Source organism: Pseudorca crassidens, chromosome 3 (genome assembly GCF_039906515.1).
Source record: "Pseudorca crassidens isolate mPseCra1 chromosome 3, mPseCra1.hap1, whole genome shotgun sequence".
Classification (NCBI taxonomy): domain Eukaryota; kingdom Metazoa; phylum Chordata; class Mammalia; order Artiodactyla; family Delphinidae; genus Pseudorca; species Pseudorca crassidens.
The window spans coordinates 8202259-8220037 of record NC_090298.1 but is presented as its reverse complement, the minus strand read 5'-3'; the positions used below and the strand labels follow the sequence as shown (position 1 = coordinate 8220037).

The following is a 17779-nucleotide window of genomic DNA, read 5'->3' as shown; positions in this document are numbered from 1 at the left end:
GATCTTCCCGGACCGGGGCACGAACCCGTGTCCCCTGCATCAGCAGGCGGACTCTCAAACACTGCGCCACCAGGGAAGCCCAGTGTTAATTATTGAATAGAATAATGAATACTCTAATGGAATGTCTGCTCATTTTCGTTAATCTATTGTTATCTTGTTGGTTTCTGTGGAAGAATCCAAGGTAAAAATTCCTAAGCAGAGAATTTCTTGTAGTGGATTGGAAAACAAAAAGAAAAACAAAAAGAAAACAAAACAAAAAACAGGACAGGGGCTGTAAAATATGTGAAGAAAATCACAGTGAAATGTACTAATAATATGATGAATAACATTTACCTGTTTTCCAGCCATAGATGGATTAGAACTCACAAAAATAATTTGGTGAGCTTGATCCTAGGAAAGAATTGCCCCTTTGGAAAAGCTGTAGACAGACTACCTAAGAGAGTCTTAGCTGTTCAAGGGAACTAGTATCTCTTCTTAGAAAAGCAGGTTACATAATCCTGTGATATAGGGAGAGAGTGATTTCTGTGTATTTCTGACTCACCTAAACCCACATGTCTGTATTAGAATACCTTCCAGGCATATTTATATGGGTCTTATTATTTTATTTACTGTGATTATCATCACAAGGGGGATAACCTCTGAGTTTGGGGTCCCCCAAACTACTCTCAGTTTCAATGATTTCACTAGAAAGATTCACAGAACTCAGCAAAGTTGTTATACTCATTGTTATGGTTTATTACAAAAAAGGGATACAGATTAAAATTAGCAAAGGTAGAAGGCACATAGAGCAAAGTCCAGGAGAAAACAGGTGCAATTTTCTATTTGTTCTCTCCCAGTGGAATCATCTGGACAGCACTCAATTCTCTTAGCAAGATGCGTGACGAAATGTATGGGAAAATGTATGGAATATTGCCAACCAGGGAATCTCACTTGAGCTTTACCTTTTTTTTTGACTCAGTCGGTAGGCATGGAACACCCATGTGGCTGACCTTAGTTATAGACTCCTGTCCCTATGGAGGTCATACTGATAACACCATGGTCAAAGGTCTCCACCATTAATCAGGGCTCCCAGGTATACAGAATCACTCTTATCAGGCAGGATATGCCAAGGTCTTAGAGATTATCTCCCAGGAGCTGATAAAGGATCAGACTTTATTTGGAAAGTGCAGGGTTTGAATGCCCCAGACCTGCTGAGTCAACCCGTTTCTGAACAACCTCTCACTGGATTAATAGATTTCTGACAGAGGGTGTTACTTTTTCAGTTGGTTTTGAATGGTTCTTCATGCCTTTCTAAATTTGGCCTGGGTCTTACACCCTGAGTAGGTATTGATAGAATGTGATTTATGAGGTTGACCAAAAAGTTTGTTTGGATTTTTCCATAACAGCATATAGAAAAACCCAAACAAACTTTTTGGCCAGCCCCAGTACATGAAAGTGAATATAGTTCTAAGAGGAGGCAAAACTGATGTCAGATATGTGGCCTTGTCCGCAGGATGTTGTCAAAAGATTTAATAGAGCCATCCTCGTGGTAAAATTGTGAGATGGGTGAAAACCACCCTTTACTGCCCCCAGTGGTGAAGTTGGGAACTGGTATTTCTTGAGACCCTCCCATGCTTTAGGTACTCTTCGGGCTGCTTCCTGGGAATTAATTTATATATTCTTCCCAACACATACTATTGTTCTATTATTTTCCTGTTTTATAGTTTGTTAAAAAAAAAAAATAAGGCAACTGGTGCTGGCAGTTGGTTCTGAGAGGAGTTAATTTCCTTTTCAGTAATGGCTGTAACAGAACCATGCCTCTATATTATCAAGGCGGTCCTTTTCCTAATACCTTGGATATGTGCTGTCTAATGAGTAGCCACTAGCCATGTTTGGCTACTGAGCAGTTGAAATGTGCTTAGTTCAAACTGAGATGTGCAGTAGGTAGTGCAAAATACACACTGGCCTTCAGAGACTTAGAACATACACATGCGACGAAAATGTCTCCAAAATTTTTATTTTGATAACATGTTGAAATAATATCGTGGCTATATGGGTTAAATAAACTATTGTTGAAAATCAACAACTTTTCAGTGTCACTACTGGAAAAATTCACATGTGTAGGTAGCAATATCAACAGAAAATCAACATTTTTTCAGTGTCACTACTGGAAAAATTCACATGTGTAGGTAGCAATATATTTTCATTGGACAGTGCTGCCTTGGAACATTTATCATCACACTTTCCTTGGTACCAGCAAGCATTTCTCTTCTTTGGCTTAACTCTCTTGTGTATATATCTCACTTTTTAAACTAAATTATAAATGTCTCACGGGCAGAGGTCTATCTTACATAACTTTGTATCCTAGCCAGTACCTACGGTGGGTTCTTCATGTAGCTGGTACTCAAGAAATATTAGTTGACTACGTAAACTATCTAAGAATATTCTTGGTATATATTGTCTTAATGCTTAACCCTAAAGCTCCTGGAAAAATCTGGGTCTCTTTTGGAAATCATTCTAGTTCTGATGTACAGATAGAATCAGTACTTGTGCAGACACCACCTTGGGACTTTTTCACATTTCTTCAAATGAGGAGACTTCCTGGGACAACCCTAGCTTGTCTCTTGAGTGGTGGAGGCCTCCTTCTTCCCCTGACTCCTGAGGTCTGTGGTGGTAGAGTCTTAGATGAGAACATATGCTGTTTCCACTAGCAAGGAGACAGAGAAGAAACTGAGCCTGAATTGTCAGAAAGAGATGTTAGCTTCAACAAATGATTTATTGTCTTAAAGCCAAAATCTGGCAATTCCTGAGTATGTGGCAGAACAAAGTCTAAGAATATTTTAAAACCAAATACCCTAAGATTCTAAGAAATTCCTGAAACTGTCTACTGCAATCCCTGTAGTTACCCAGTGGCAAATGGCTTTACTTGTGCCTCTCAGACTTCTCGTCATGACTGCTTACACACAAGCACATGGCTGACTCTTGGAATAATCTAAGTGCCTGTTGAATAGGAATCACTCATTTTTATACTTTTCATCATATTAACATCATTTGTAATTCTGAAGTTGTAAATCTGAAGGAAATTACTTTTTAATGTCCTCTGGCACAACATTAAGATTTTGCAATTAGATTTTATAGCCCGCAGTCATATGCTTCAGGTCACAAGGCAAAATTAAGACCTTCTGCACCAGGAAAGTTTCCTGTGGGTGACGCAGGGAGCTTATAAGCCAAGCAGAGTTCAGGGCAGGGCAGCCCAGGCACCAACTTCACAACCTGGAGGACAAAGCCAGCCACAGGCCAGGAATTTGAGGGTCTCGCCTAGTTTGCATATGAATTTGCATAATCTTTTAACGAAAAAAAAAACAGTCTTCCTTGATGGATGGATGAATAGAAATTGCTTCTTGTGTGAGCTATCCAGCAGTAAAAATATTCCACTGATTAATTTGGTTCTTATCCTGCAGTCACCAGCAATAAGGGCTCTAGATGGTTTAATGAAACAGGTTTCCACTATCTTAAAAGTTATAAACAAAGGAGAAGGCAACACCCCCTACCAGGTGGATTTTGAACCCAGCTCACTAACAACTATCAGAAGCTTCTCTTTATGCCTTGCCAGGTGTGTCTCTGGTAACCACTGGACAACTCAGAATTTGGGGGACCAGAGAAGCCTGGTTCTCACCTAACACTCACATTTAGATCCTGAGAATGAACAAGTGTTTCTGATATGGCCAGAAAATCATGCAAACAAATGAAAAGTTGGGGAAACAATGGAAATCACAAATCCTACACTTTATTCAGAAAGGGAGTACATTTCATTTCGTTATGAAATGGTAGTTGATCCCACTGAAATTTTGTTTCCTAAGATTTTTCTTAAAATACATACCCAGGATAAGTATGAAATGCATTTATTTAGTTCTGTGTTATCCTGCAATTCTCTAACTTTGAGAAATGCTATATCCGAAAGTCACACGAGAAGTCCTTCTCAGAGTGAAGCATGCCCTCAGCCTGCCCCTGGCCAGCCTCATCTGACAAATACCCCCTGATACAGGCTCTCTGCTTTTGCCCTTCCTAGAATAATATATGCATTCTTTCCTATAATTTAACTGATTTGTGGTTATTATTTAATGTCTATTTACGTTGTGAATACTTATTATACCATGGATTCCAGGCTGTAAAACATAGCCTAATTTGAGACTTGTGGTTTTTAAATTGCGTTTGAGTTAAGAACACCCAAATCAGGAGCACTTCAAGAAAAATGAACTATCATAACCGTTTGGTTTCATAGAAATCCACCAGGCATGCTGTCCAAGGTGAAGCAGTAAAGTTTAGAAGAACCCAATTCCGGAGAACAAATATTTTGTACAACTTGCAGTTTGTGGATTTTTCCTATAGTGAACCTGTGAGAAATGGATTATTGTATGTCATTGCAAAGAAACATATGAAGAGACTTGATAAAACACTAGACTCATGGTGAGCAGATATGCAGCTAAAAACAAAAAGGATTTGGCAAAGCACTGTTAGCATTTTAAAATGCTGTGTTTTATGTGTCATGTTTGCAAATAAAAGTGTAACTAAAAGATACTTTATGCTTTTTTGGCAATTGTATTATTTCGCTTTTACTGGTATAAAAATATTTTAATTTATCTACCAGTTTATTATTGAATATATTTTTTTAATTATTTAACATCTTTATTGGAGTATAATTGCTTTACAATGGGGTGTTAGTTTCTGCTTTACAACAAAATGAATCAGTTATACATATACATATGTTCCCATATCTCTTCCCTCTTGCGTCTCCCTCCCTCCCACCCTCCCTATCCCACCCCTCTAGGTGGTCACAAAGCACCGAGCTGATCTCCCTGTGCTACGCGGCTGCTTCCCACTAGCTATCTACCTCACGTTTGGTACTGTGTATATGTCCATGCCTCTCTCTTGCTTTGTCACAGCTTACCCTTCCCCCCCCCCCATATCCTCAAGTCCATTCTCTACTAGGTCTGTGTCTTTATTCCTGTCTTACCCCTAGGTTCTTCATGACATTTTTTTTCTTAAATTCCATATATATGTGTTAGCATACAGTATTTGTCTCTCTCTTTCTGACTTACTTCACTCTGTATGACAGACTCTAGGTCTATCCAACTCATTACAAATAGCTCAATTTCGTTTCTTTTCATGACTGAGTAATATTCCATTGTATATATGTGCCACATCTTCTTTATCCATTCATCCGATGATGGACACTTAGGTTGTTTCCATCTCCGGGCTATTGTAAATAGAGCTGCAATGAACATTTTGGTACATGACTCTTTTTGAATTATGGTTTTCTCAGGGTATATGCCCAGTAGTGGGATTGCTGAGTCGTATGGTAGTTCTATTTGTAGTTCTTTAAGGAACCTCCATACTGTTCTCCATATTGGCTGTATCAATTTACATTCCGACCAACAGTGCAAGAGTGTTCCCTTTTCTCCACACCCTCTCCAGCATTTATTATTTCTAGATTTTTTGATGATGGCCATTCTGACTGGTGTGAGGTGAGATCCCATTGTAGTTTTGATTTGCATTTGTCTAATGATTAATGATGTTGAGCATTCTTTCATGTGTTTGTTGGCAATCTGTATATCTTCTTTGGAGAAATGTCTATTTAGGTCTTCTGCCCATTATTGGATTGGGTTGTTTGTTTTTTTTTTTGATACTGAGCTTCATGAGTTGCTTGTATGTTTTGGAGATTAATCCTTTGTCATTTGCTTCATTTGCAAATATTTTCTCCCATTCTGAGGGTTGTCTTTTTGTCTTGTTTATGGTTTCCTTTGCTGTGTAAAAGCTTTTAAGTTTCATTAGGTGCCATTTGTTTATTTTTGTTTTTATTTCCATTTCTCTAGGAGGTGGGTCAAAAAGGATCTTGCTGTGATTTATGTCATAGTGTGCTGCCTATGTTTCCCTCTAAGAGTTTGGTGGTGTCTGACCTTACATTTAGGTCTTTAATCCATTTTGAGTTTATTTTTGTGTATGGTGTTAGGGAGTGTTCTAATTTCATTCTTTTACATGTAGCTGCTCAGTTTTCCCAGCACCACTTATTGAAGAGGCTGTCTTTTCTCCATTTTATATTCTTGCTTCTTTTATCAAAGATAAGGTGACCATATGTGCGTGGGTTTATCTCTGGGCTTTCTATCCTGTTCCATTGATCTATATTTCTGTTTCTGTGCCAGTACCATACTGTCTTGATTACTGTAGCTTTGTAGTAGAGTCTGAAGTCAGGGAGCCTGATTCCTCCAGCTCCATTCTTCTTTCTCAAGATTGCTTTGGCTGTTCCAGGTCTTTTGTATTTCCATACAAATGGCGAAATTTTTTGTTCTAGTTCTGTGAAAAATGCCATTGGTAGTTTGATAGGGATTGCATTGAATCTGTAGATTGCTTTGGGTACTATAGTCATGTTCACAATGTTGACTCTTCCAATCCAAGAACATGGTATATCTCTCCATCTATTTGTATCACCTTTAATTTCTTTCATCAGTGTCTTATAATTTTCTGCATACAGGTCTTTTGTCTCCTTAGGTAGGTTTATTCCTAGAATTTTATTCTTTTTGTTGCAATGGTAAATGGGAGTGTTTTCTTAATTTCACTTTCAGATTTTTCAACATTAGTGTATAGGAATGCAAGAGATTTCTGTGCATTAACTTTGTATCCTGCTACTTTACCAAATTCATTGATAAGCTCTAGTAGTTTTCTGATAGCATCTTTAGGATTCTCTGTGTATAGTATCATGTCACCTGCAAACAGTGACAGCTTTACTTCTTCTTTTCCAATTTGTATTCCTTTTATTTCTTTTTCTTCTTTGATTGCTGTGGCTAAAACTTCCAAAACTGTGTTGCATAATAGTTGTGAGAGCGGGCAACTTTGTCTTGTTCCTGATGTTAGTGGAAATGGTTTCAGTTTTTCACCATTGAGGACAATGTTGGCTGTGGGTTTATCATATATGGCCTTTTTTATGTTGAGGAATATTCCCTCTATGCCTACTTTCTGGAGGATTTTTATCATAAATGGGTGTTGAATTTTGTCGAAAGTTTTTTCTGCATCTATTGAGATGATCATATGGTTTTTCTCCTTCAATTTGTTAATATGGTGTATGACGTTGATTGATTTGTGTATATTGAAGGATCCTTGCATTCCGGGGATAAACCCCACTTGATCATGGTGTATGATCCTTTTAATGTGCTGTTGGATTCTGTTTGCTAGTATTCTGTTGAGGATTTTTGCATCTATGTTCGTCAATGATATTGGCCTGTAGTTTTCTTTCTTTGTGACATCTTTGTCTGGTTTTGGTATCACAGTGATGGAGGCCTCTTAGGCCTTTTAGGGTGTTCCTCCCTCTGCTATATTTTGAAAGAGTTTGAGAAGGATAGGTGTTACCTCTTCTCTAAATGTTTGCTAGAATTCTCCTGTGAAGCCATCTGGTCCTGGGCTTTTGTTTGTTGGAAGATTTTTAATCACAGTTTCAATTTCAGTGCTTGTGATTGGTCTATTCATTTTTTCTATTTCTTCCTGATTCAGTCTTGGCAGGTTGTGCATTTCTAAGAATTTGCCCATTTCTCCCAGGTTGTCCATTTTATTGGCATAGAGTTGCTTGTAGTAATCTCTCATGATCCTTTGTATTTCTGCAGTGTCAGTTGTTACTTCTCCTTTTTCATTTCTAATTCTATTGATTTGAGTCTTCTCCCTTGTTTCCTTGATAAGTCTGGCTAATGGTTGATCAATTTTGTTTATCTTCTCAAAGAACCAGCTTTTAGTTTTATTAATCTTTGCTATTGTTTCCTTCATTTCTTTTTCATTTCTTTCTGATCTGATTTTTATGATTTCTTTCCTTCTGTTAACGTTGGGTTTTTTTAATTCTTCTTTCTCTAATTGCTTTAGTTGTAAGGTTAAGTTGTTTATTTGAGATGTTTCTTGTTTCTTAAGGTAGGATTGTATTGCTATAAACTTCCCTCTTTGAACTGCTTTCGCTGCATTCCATAGGTTTTGGGTCGTTGTGTTTTCATTGTCATTTGTTTCTAGGTATTTTTTGATTTCCTCTTTGATTTCTTCATTGATCTCTTGGTTATTAAGTAGTATGTTGTTTAGCCTCCATGTGTTTGTATTTCTTACAGATTTTTTCCTGTAATTGATATCTTGTCTCATAGCGTTGTGGTCAGAGATGATACTTGATACGATTTCAATTTTCTTAAATTTACCAAGGCTTGATTTGTGACCCAAGATATGATCTATCCTGGAGAATGTTCTGTGAGCACTTGAGAAGAATGTGTATTCTGTTGTTTCTGGATGGAATGTCCTATAAATATCAATTAAGTCCATGTTGTTTAATGTATCATTTAAAGGTTGTGTTTCCTTATTTATTTTCACTTTGGATGATCTGTCCATTGGTGAAAGTGCAGTGTTAAAGTCCTCTACTATGATTGTGTTGCTGTCAATTTCCCCTTTTATGGCTCTTAGTATTTGCCTTATGTATTGAGGTGTTCCTATGTTGGGTGCATAAATATTTACAATTGTTATATCTTCTTCTTGGATTGATCCTTGATCATTATGTAGTGTCCTTCTTTGTCTCTTGTAATAGACTTTGTTTTAAAGTGTCTTTTGTCTGATATGAGAATTGCTACTCCAGCTTTCTTTTGATTTCCATTTGCATGGGATATCGTTTTCCATCCCCTCACTTTCAGTCTGTATGTGTCCCTAGGTCTGAAATACGTCTCTTGTAGACAGCATATATATGGGTATTGTTTTTGTATCCACTCATCCAGTCTATGTCTTTTGGTTGGAGCATTTAATCCATTTACATTTAAGGTAATTATCGATATGTATGTTCCTATTACCATTTTCTTAATTGTTTGGGGTTTATTATTGTAGGTCTTTTACTTCTCTTGTGTTTCCTACCTAGAGAAGTTACTTTACCATTTGTTGTAAATCTGGTTTGGTGGTGCTGAATTCTCTTAGCTTTTGCTTGTCTGTAAAGCTTTTAATTTTTCTGTCAAATCTGAATGAGATCCTTGCTGGGTAGAGTAATCTTGGTTGTAGGTTTTTCTCCTTCATCATTTTAACTATGTCCTGCCACTCACTTCTGGCTTGCACAGTTTCTGCTGAAAGATCAGCTGTTAACCTTATGGGGATTCCTTTTTGTGTTATTTGTTGTTTTTCCCTGGCTGCTTTTAATATTTGTTCTTTGTATTTAATTTTTGATAGTTTGATTAATATGTGTCTGGGTGTGTTTCCCCTTGGATTTATCCTGTATGGGATTCTCTGTGCTTCCTGGACTTGATCAACTATTTCCTTTCCCATATTAGGGGAGTTTTCAACTGTAATCTCTTCAAATATTTTCTTAGTCCCTTTCTTTTTCTCTTCTTCTTCTGGGACCCCTATAATTCGAATGTTGGTGTGTTTAATGTTTTGCAGAGGTCTCTGAGACTGTCCTCAATTCTTTTCATTCTTTTTTCTTTATTCTGCTCTGCAGTAGTTATTTAGTTATTTCCACTGTTTTATCTTCCAGGTCACTTATCCGTTCTTCTGCCTCAGTTTTTCTGCTATTGATCCCTTCTATAGAATTTTTAATTTCATATATTGTGTAGTTCATCACTGTTTGTTTGCTCTTTAGTTTTTCTAGGTCCTTGTTAAACTTTTCTTGTATTTTCTCCATTTTATTTCCAAGATTTTGGATCATCTTTACTATCATTATTCTGAATTCTTTTTCAGGTAGACTGCCTATTTCCTCTTCACTTGTTAGGTCTGGTGGGTTTTTACCTGCTCCTTCATCTGCTGTGTGTTTCTCTGTCTTCTCATTTTGCTTGTCTTACTGTATTTGGGGTCTCCTTTTCGCAGGCTGCAGCTTTGCAGTTCCCGTTGTTTTTAGTTTGTGTCTCCAGTGGCTAAGGTTTGTTCAGGTAGTTGTGCAAGCTTCCTGGTATAGGGGACTAGTGCCTGTGTTCTGGTGGATGAGGCTGGATCTTGTCTTTCTGGTGGGAAGGTCCACGTCTGGTGGTGTGTTTTGGGGTGTCTGTGGCCTTATTATGATTTTAGGCAGCCGCTCTCTAATGGGTGGTGTTGTGTTCCTGTCTTGCTAGTTGTTTGACGTAGGGCATCCAGCACTGTAGCTTGCTGGTTGTTGAGTGGAGCTGGGTCTTGGTGTTGAGATGGAGATCTCTGGGAGATTTTCTCCTTTTGATATTACATGGATCTGGGAGGTCTCTTGTGCACCAGCGTCCTGAACTTGGCTCTCCCACCTCAGAGGCACAGCTTTGACACCTGGCTGGGCCACCAAGAGCCTGTCCTCCACAGAGGTCAGAATAAAAGCGAGAAAAAAAAGAAAGAAGAAGATAAAATAAAATAAAATAAAATAAAGTTCTTAAAATTAGAAAAAAAATTATTAAGAAAAAATTTTTTTTAATTCATTAAAAAAAAAAAACGGACAGACAGAACCCTAGCTTATTCTTACTTTTTCATTCCACACATTTAGTATTGCCTATACATTCAAGCTACTGTACCTTGAGCTGCAGGCACTGCAGTGAGCAATGCAAACATAAGAGCCTTAGTGTTCTTGCCCAAGAGCAGAGAAACTGATCTGGGGCCCCATAGGAGTGAATATGAGCAATACCAGTTACAGCCACGGGGGCACCATGTCTTCCACATGGCACTCTTGCTTCCTCAGGACACATCTGTTCTGTGAATCTCTGGTCAGATCTCTCTTTTCCTGGTCCCTAAGCCCCTCAGTCATCTCTCCTTTCTGTGTATGAATACTTCCTGTAACCCTATAAATACCTATAAAGATCTTGTATCTATAGATACTGTGTTTAAAGAAGATATTTGTGCTCCTTCCCTAACTGAATTAAAAACTCCTGGAACAGATCATTTATTAACATCTTTTTATAGCTCCAGGACCTTGTACTTATTTTGCAATAAATAAGGATTTTTTTTAAAAAATTGACTTGCCTATAAAATGAAGAATTTTATATAAAATACTAAAAACAGTCAAGATAACATGAAAATATCAAAAACCAAATACAGATCTCTATATAACTCAACACTGGTTTCCTTTAAGCAGAATAGAACTTTCAGTTCACGTCCGTTTTTTCCCCCAATAACTGATAGTAGAGAAAAGCCATATTTGTTACACAAAGCTATTGCTTGGAAATAATCTACCTCATTTACATCAACAAAGGCCTTTCTACAAGACATGCGTTAAGACATGGGCATATTTCCATATTAGATCTTCTTTAGCATCTGGTTTTGTGGAAGAGATTATTTCTGTGCTACACACTTTTTCCACAAACCAATAACTGTCGATTTGCCAGTTGTCATGCACCTGTTTAGTCAGTGTGACATCACTCAAAATATTAAACTCAAGGAAAAAGACAATCAGGGGCTTCCCTGGTGGTGCAGTGGTTGAGAGTCCGCCTGCCGATGCAGGGGACACGGGTTTGTGCCCCGGTCCAAGAAGATCCCACATGCCGCAGAGCAACTAAGCCCGTGAGCCATGGCCGCTGAGCCTGCGCGTCCGGAGCCTGTGCTCCGCAACGGGAGAGGCCACAGCAGTGAGAGGCCCGCGTACCGCAAAAAAAAAAAAAAAAAAAAAAAAAAAAAATGGTTAGTTGTCAAGGATAATAATAAGGTTCAGCACAACTGGCAGACAACTCACTGAAGATTTTTTCTGTGTCAGAAATGAGCTAATGAAAGTTGCAAAAATGGCTAATAAGGCTGAGTTCTATCCCTCTTCAAATACTCTCATGTTGTAATAATCGGACTCTAGGCTGGAGGTCATTTAATAGGAGTTAACAGTGCTTGTAAAAAACCTGTCTCTAAAGAGTGGCTATTTTCTGATTTCCCTTAAAAAATGCAAATGAGGCCTAGAATTGACTGTGAATCTCTCATCTAGAAAGGACTGAGAGTGTTTAACTAGTCTAATCTTGGGGCCCAAATAGAAATCTAAAGGGCAGGGAGATGGAATGTCCACTTTGAAAGAAGGCAGATGGTGCTTCTGTGGCTTTTGTGATTTTCCCACATCTTTGGCTCCTTCCCATCAAGCTGCACAGGAAATGATCTTGTTTGCATTCAATATTCCTCTAATGAATCGTGTGAGTGCTGTGTTATTTTCTGCCCAGTCCAGAGGCAAAAGGAAAATGCACATCTGGCTTGTAAATCACAACCAAGCATTGATGCTTCGCTTCCTTTTTATTGGGCGGCTGCCCTCTATGTTTTACACGTTCTCAGTGTGGATTATGTGACACCCTGACAGAAACCTCCAGTGGCCCCTAAATGATCACCTGGGGGGCCCTTCAGATCCTCTGAAATGTAACGTTTGCTACCTGATGTGCGTTGTCTGTGGTCCCCAGAGGGGGGAAGAAAATTCATTTTTATCTTTTTATTTATTTATTTTTCCTCTTTAGAGATTGGCCCCTGGTTGCAGGAGTTCAGAGCGAAGAATGCTGTGGATTTCTCGCAGTTAACATTTGACCCAGGACAGAAAGAACTTCTTGTAGGAGCAAGGTGAGAGAGCTTACATTTTGCCTCCGCAGATATTTTCGGACTTCATTTGACATCTCTGCAGTTACACAAGCTTCTCTGCCGTAGTTGACGAGTGCTAAGTGATATTTAATCTAAGAATGAAATTCCGTACGAGTGTCATGAAGTGTGCTGCAACTAATAAGATGACTGCTGCTCTTCATAGCAGGAGTTTATTGGGTGTTTCCCAAGTGCCAGGAGCAGTTCTAACATGAATTCATTTATTTTTTCCACCTGTGGAACCTGAGAGGTAGGTATTGTCACCATCCCTATTTTAGAGGTGAGGAAACTGAGACAGAAGGTGGATAAATGTTACCCCAGGGACACATTTATTATGTTGAATCAAAGATGGACCCAGGTTTCAGTCAAAGTTTGAGTCCAAAAACCATGTTCTTATTTGTCAGTATACTCTTCATCATAATTCTAGACATCAGGAGACCTTGATACCCATTCCAACACGCATCACTACCTTTCTTTGTGACCCCCATTATGATATTTACCAGTCAGTTGAGAATTCAAGGGAGTTGCTATTATTTATTTCTCTTAAGGAGCATGTGCTCCTGTCTCCAGGTCAGTGCCTGACCTTCCAGTTTGAAGGTGAGGCCACTGGAACCCAATCAGAACAGATCTTGTGTTGCATCCCTCGTATTTACCATGACTTCCTTAGAAAACATGTGTAATCCCTGCCTTCCAATCACCTATCCTGCCAGTGTGTTTGAGGATGATGTTTAAAAAATATTTTATGTTCATCTCTTAGGAAAAATGACGTAATAACCCAAAGAGATGATTTGCAGATTTTGGACTCTTCTGGCCTTCAAGGAAAGCACTTTAGGCAGAGGAGTGCACGTTATCTGTTTCGGCCAAATGTACTAGATTATGAAACATACCTTCATAGCAAGAGAGTTTGTGCAATTTCTACGTGAGTGAAGCTAAATCTGGCTTAAGCTCTGGACAAACACTGAACAGTTTCTAGAATCACTGCCTTTGCTCTCAGATCTTAAGAAGACCTCGTTCATCCACCCAACACTTGAAGACTCAAGACGTACGGTCATAACTTAAATGAACAGACAGAAGTCGGTTTAGTTCCTGGCACTTAACATGTCACTTGTATCTCTTTTAGTGTTTATTGATTGGACAGTGAGTATGGATTGGATGGGCTTACTTGGTACTCTTATACTTACTTCAGCCCATTGGGACTAGCTGGGGGATTTCTAATGCTGACTTCCATCAAATTCCATCACTGGGAGCCTGGGCCACGCACTGCAGGGTTTTTTTTTTTTTTTTTTTTTTTTGCGGTACGCGGGCCTCTCACTGTTGTGGCCTCTCCCGTTGCGGAGCACAGGCTCCGGACGCGCAGGCTCAGCGGCCATGGCTCCCGGGCCCAGCAGCTCCACGGCATGTGGGATCTTCCCGGACCGGGGCACGAGCCCGTGTCCCCTGCATCGGCAGGCGGACTCTCAACCACTGTGCCACCAGGGAAGCCCTGCAGGGCTTTTTAACTGGTCTCCTGGCCTCCAGATTTTCTCCTCCTTCTGCACACCATGGCCAAAGTCATCTTTTAAAAATACAAGCCTCAGTAGCTCCTACCGGAGTTCTTATGACTTGTATGCCTTCCCTTATGTTATAGAAGTACTATTTTCTCCAGGGATCACCTGGATTAATTTGGATTTATTAGGCTCTTTTGGTGTGGCCCATCAGACCCTCTGGCTCATCGTCCTACATCCTATAGAGACACACTTTTCATTCTCACATAGTCCAGGCACGAGGAATTATTTATGTTGCCCACAACTATAGAATGTTCTCCTTCTTGCCTCTGGGATTTGGTGATCTCTTTTGCTTTCCTAGAATATTAGCTAACAACCCACCCACATCTCAAGTTATCCACTGGGTGAACTCATACTCATTGTAAAGATCTGGCTCAAGGGTCCTCCTTTGGGACTGAGCTGCTATGTTCCCTGCTCTGTACGGTTCTGTTGGCACACCTGCCATCTCTCTTCATTACTGCACTTATTGCATTATTTCTGTTCATGTTTCACTCTCCCCTTTCCCATTCTCAGATAGTGACGTACCAGATGGTAGAGGATGTGGCTGTCTTTTCTTGTTTTCTCTAAAATGTAGCACACTTTCTCCTCCGGGCAGAAGCTCAAAGATACCTATTGATTCACCATATTTATTTCCAGGATTTGATTTCTATGTGTGACCCTCTGCATTTGGTAGGACGCTTAGGGAAAGGGGGGCTGGAGTCGTAGCAGATTTATTCCAGATGCCTACAGTTGGGCAAGACACAGGGAGTAGCAGTCTCTAAACCCCAAAGCTAATCCTTAGGGAGAACGGACTCTCACCCTTAGCCAAGGGGAAGGGCCCCCTGCTGGGGTAGCAGGTGCAACTATGACCTCAACTGGTGTAGCTGAATCCTGCATGTCTCATTCAACTCTAAAGAGTTTTGGAAACAGTTTTCCTGTGAGCTTGACTCAAAAGACACTCCATTGTTTCTGGAGGTCCTTGGCACTACACAAACAGGGCAGTGTCACATATATGCCTACACTCTGCAGGTGGTAGGCTTTTGGTCAGTGACACAGATTCTCCTGATGGGGATGTGAGAAGCCACTGAGAAAATGAAGATTTGGAAGAGACATCACCGTAGTTCTGTCCTGACTGCAGACAGCACCTGAGAACTGTCCCCAGGGGACACCTATTCCTGAGAGTCTCCAGCCCAGTATCCCCAGAGGGCTCCATTCTCTTATTCCTTGAGGTCTCCATCCCAGCCTCCCTGGAGGTCTCCATCCCAGTGTCCCCGGAAGTCTCTATCCCAGCATTCCCGGAAGTCGCCATCCCAGAGTTTCTCAAGGTCTCTATCCATCTCATTTCACCACAGTCCCAGACCAGCCATGGGAGGGATTGGCCTACCCACTGAGTCAACCTAGCTTGCACTATGGCATAGTGACCAGGAGCAATATAGGATCACCAGACTTAGCACATAAAAGTCCAGGATGTGCAGTTAAACTTGAATTTCAGGTAAGCAAGCCTAGGAGCATGGGCTGTATTTCTATTCTAGCACAGGACGTGGTACATTGTGGATACTCAGTAACGAAACGAAAGAAAGGGGTAGATGGACTTGCTTAACTGCATGACCTTGAGCCCATTTCGGAGTCTAATTTTCTTATCTTTAAAGTTGATATAATTATTTCTACCCCTTTCAGCTGTTGTGAGGATTAAATGAAATAATCCAGGAAGAGAGATTGTCACAATGACAGGCATCCTGTAAGCATGACGTGGTGGGGCAGCTGTGTGGGTATCTGTGGGTTTCCGCATGCGTGTGCATATGCGTTTCAGGCAGATACCACTGAGTGCGGAGAATAGCAATTTTACATAAGATAGTTGCTGGGATGAGGCTCAGAAGGTTTGAGAGGGAGTGTGAGCCAGTTATACAACTTTAAAAATAACCCAGCACTCAGATTCCTGTTTAGGAGGGCTTGACCTAGCAAAAGAAGTTTAGATAGCAGGTGTATATTGCAGAAATCCGTAATGGTTTAAATATATGAGCAGTGGAAAAATACAGTGATAGTATTTTTGTTTTTTCATAGTTAGCACTAGGCCTTGTAAAGCCATTTATTGGATGGTTTCACTTTATACCAGAGATACTTTATGTTCCTGAAATTGAAATCAGTTAAAAATTCTTTGCGAAAAGAAGTTCTCCTGCTGCAAAACAAAAACAAAGACAAACAAAAACAAAAAACAAAACCAACCCAAAAAGCCACTTCTCTTTAGGTGATTTGTGGTTATATAGTACCCGAAGGTAGTTGCATCTGAATTCATGCAATTTCTGGAAGGATCCTTAAATTGACCATTTCCAAGGTGCACATAATCTTTCATATCATTTTAAAAGCATTGATATTCATATTCTCTTTTACCCATGCCTCTTTAAAAACTAATCATGTTTGTATTTTCAGTGATGAGACTCAGGCACTTTCATTTTAGAGACTGTAGAAAATACTGTAAAGCATAAAGAAAAAACACAATTTCAGAAATAATCACAGTTAACCTTTTCAGTAATGTCCCCGCAGTATTTGATCTGTTTGTTTATACTACTGGAATAATAGTTCATGGATGATTTGTATACTTCTTTGTTAAAAGAACCCACTAAAAAGAGTTTCTACTTTATATATACATGAAAATTCCAAATGAAAGACTATGTTGACGTTTAGAGGTTTGTGTATAATTATAAAAGTAATGACAGTAATAATAGTTCACAAAGTTGATAAAAGTTTCACTTTCATGGTGTATAGGACTGTAACAGCAGATCTGAGAGAGAGTGATGACATTTTCTTCTCCAAATGAATATGTCTTTAGTGTTTTGGGTTCAGTGTATGCATGACAAGTGATTCTGTGCCGAATTCAAATGTTATTCCTAATGGCAACTAACTTGATCCATACACAAAGCAGTGTTTGACAATAATCAGGGCATTGACAAATTAGCCATATTTTTGTAGTGTAAAGCTATACAATAGTAATGAAAAAAAGAGCTTCTCATCAAAGAGAAAGTGAGTTTCTTCCAGCTTTTCTGTTTGTTTCTTGGTCTTTCTTCATTTTGTTCCTGTAAGTTGACTTCTGGTTATCTTACTCTTCTCTAACAAGCCTCAGTGTAATAGAAACATATCATTGAAGGGCATAGTCTTGCAACCTATGATATTTTAGGAAGGACACTTACCTGTGAGCTCTCACGCAAGTGCCTGTGAGTCCGGGAGGCTCACCCATCTGCCGATGATTAAGGTGATGGGATTGACGCTCATAGACCCAACACTGAGTCAGGTGAAAATCATAACTGATGACAAATATAAGATTTATGTATGTCTTGGGAAATTTTTAATTTCAACTCTACTAAAACGGGAACATTATGAAGATATCAATTGAAAGGGTAGCAGGGATGCTGGTACCCATGTGAGTACCAGCCGAGAGCCATGTGTGTGCCTTGTACGGAACTCTTTGACTTGCCATTGCAGTCAATAGACTATTTCCGTATATTGAAAGATATTTCTGTACACGTATCTGTGTGACAAATAGCACGGATTTCTAATCAGCATGTTTACTACTAAAAATAAGAAACTAGGGCTTCCCTGGTGGCGCAGTGGTTGAGAGTCCGCCTGCCGATGCAGGGGACACGGGTTCGTGCCCCGGTCTGGGAAGATCCCACCCGTGAGCCATGGCCGCTGAGCCTGTGCATCTGGATCCTGTGCTCCGCAATGGGAGAGGCCACAACAGTGAGCGGCCC

At 39.6% G+C, this 17779-nt stretch overlaps 1 protein-coding gene across 4 annotated transcripts in view; it reads left to right on the top strand.

Moving 5' to 3' along the window:
- Positions 1–17779, top strand: part of SEMA5A (semaphorin 5A) — a 486740-nt gene that overhangs the window by 216427 nt on the left and 252534 nt on the right. For all 4 annotated transcript variants that reach the window (XM_067730359.1, XM_067730362.1, XM_067730361.1 and 1 more), the window contains one exon: positions 12396–12495. In XM_067730359.1, coding sequence (XP_067586460.1) covers positions 12396–12495 — 100 coding nt within the window. The remainder of the gene's footprint in view (positions 1–12395; positions 12496–17779) is intronic.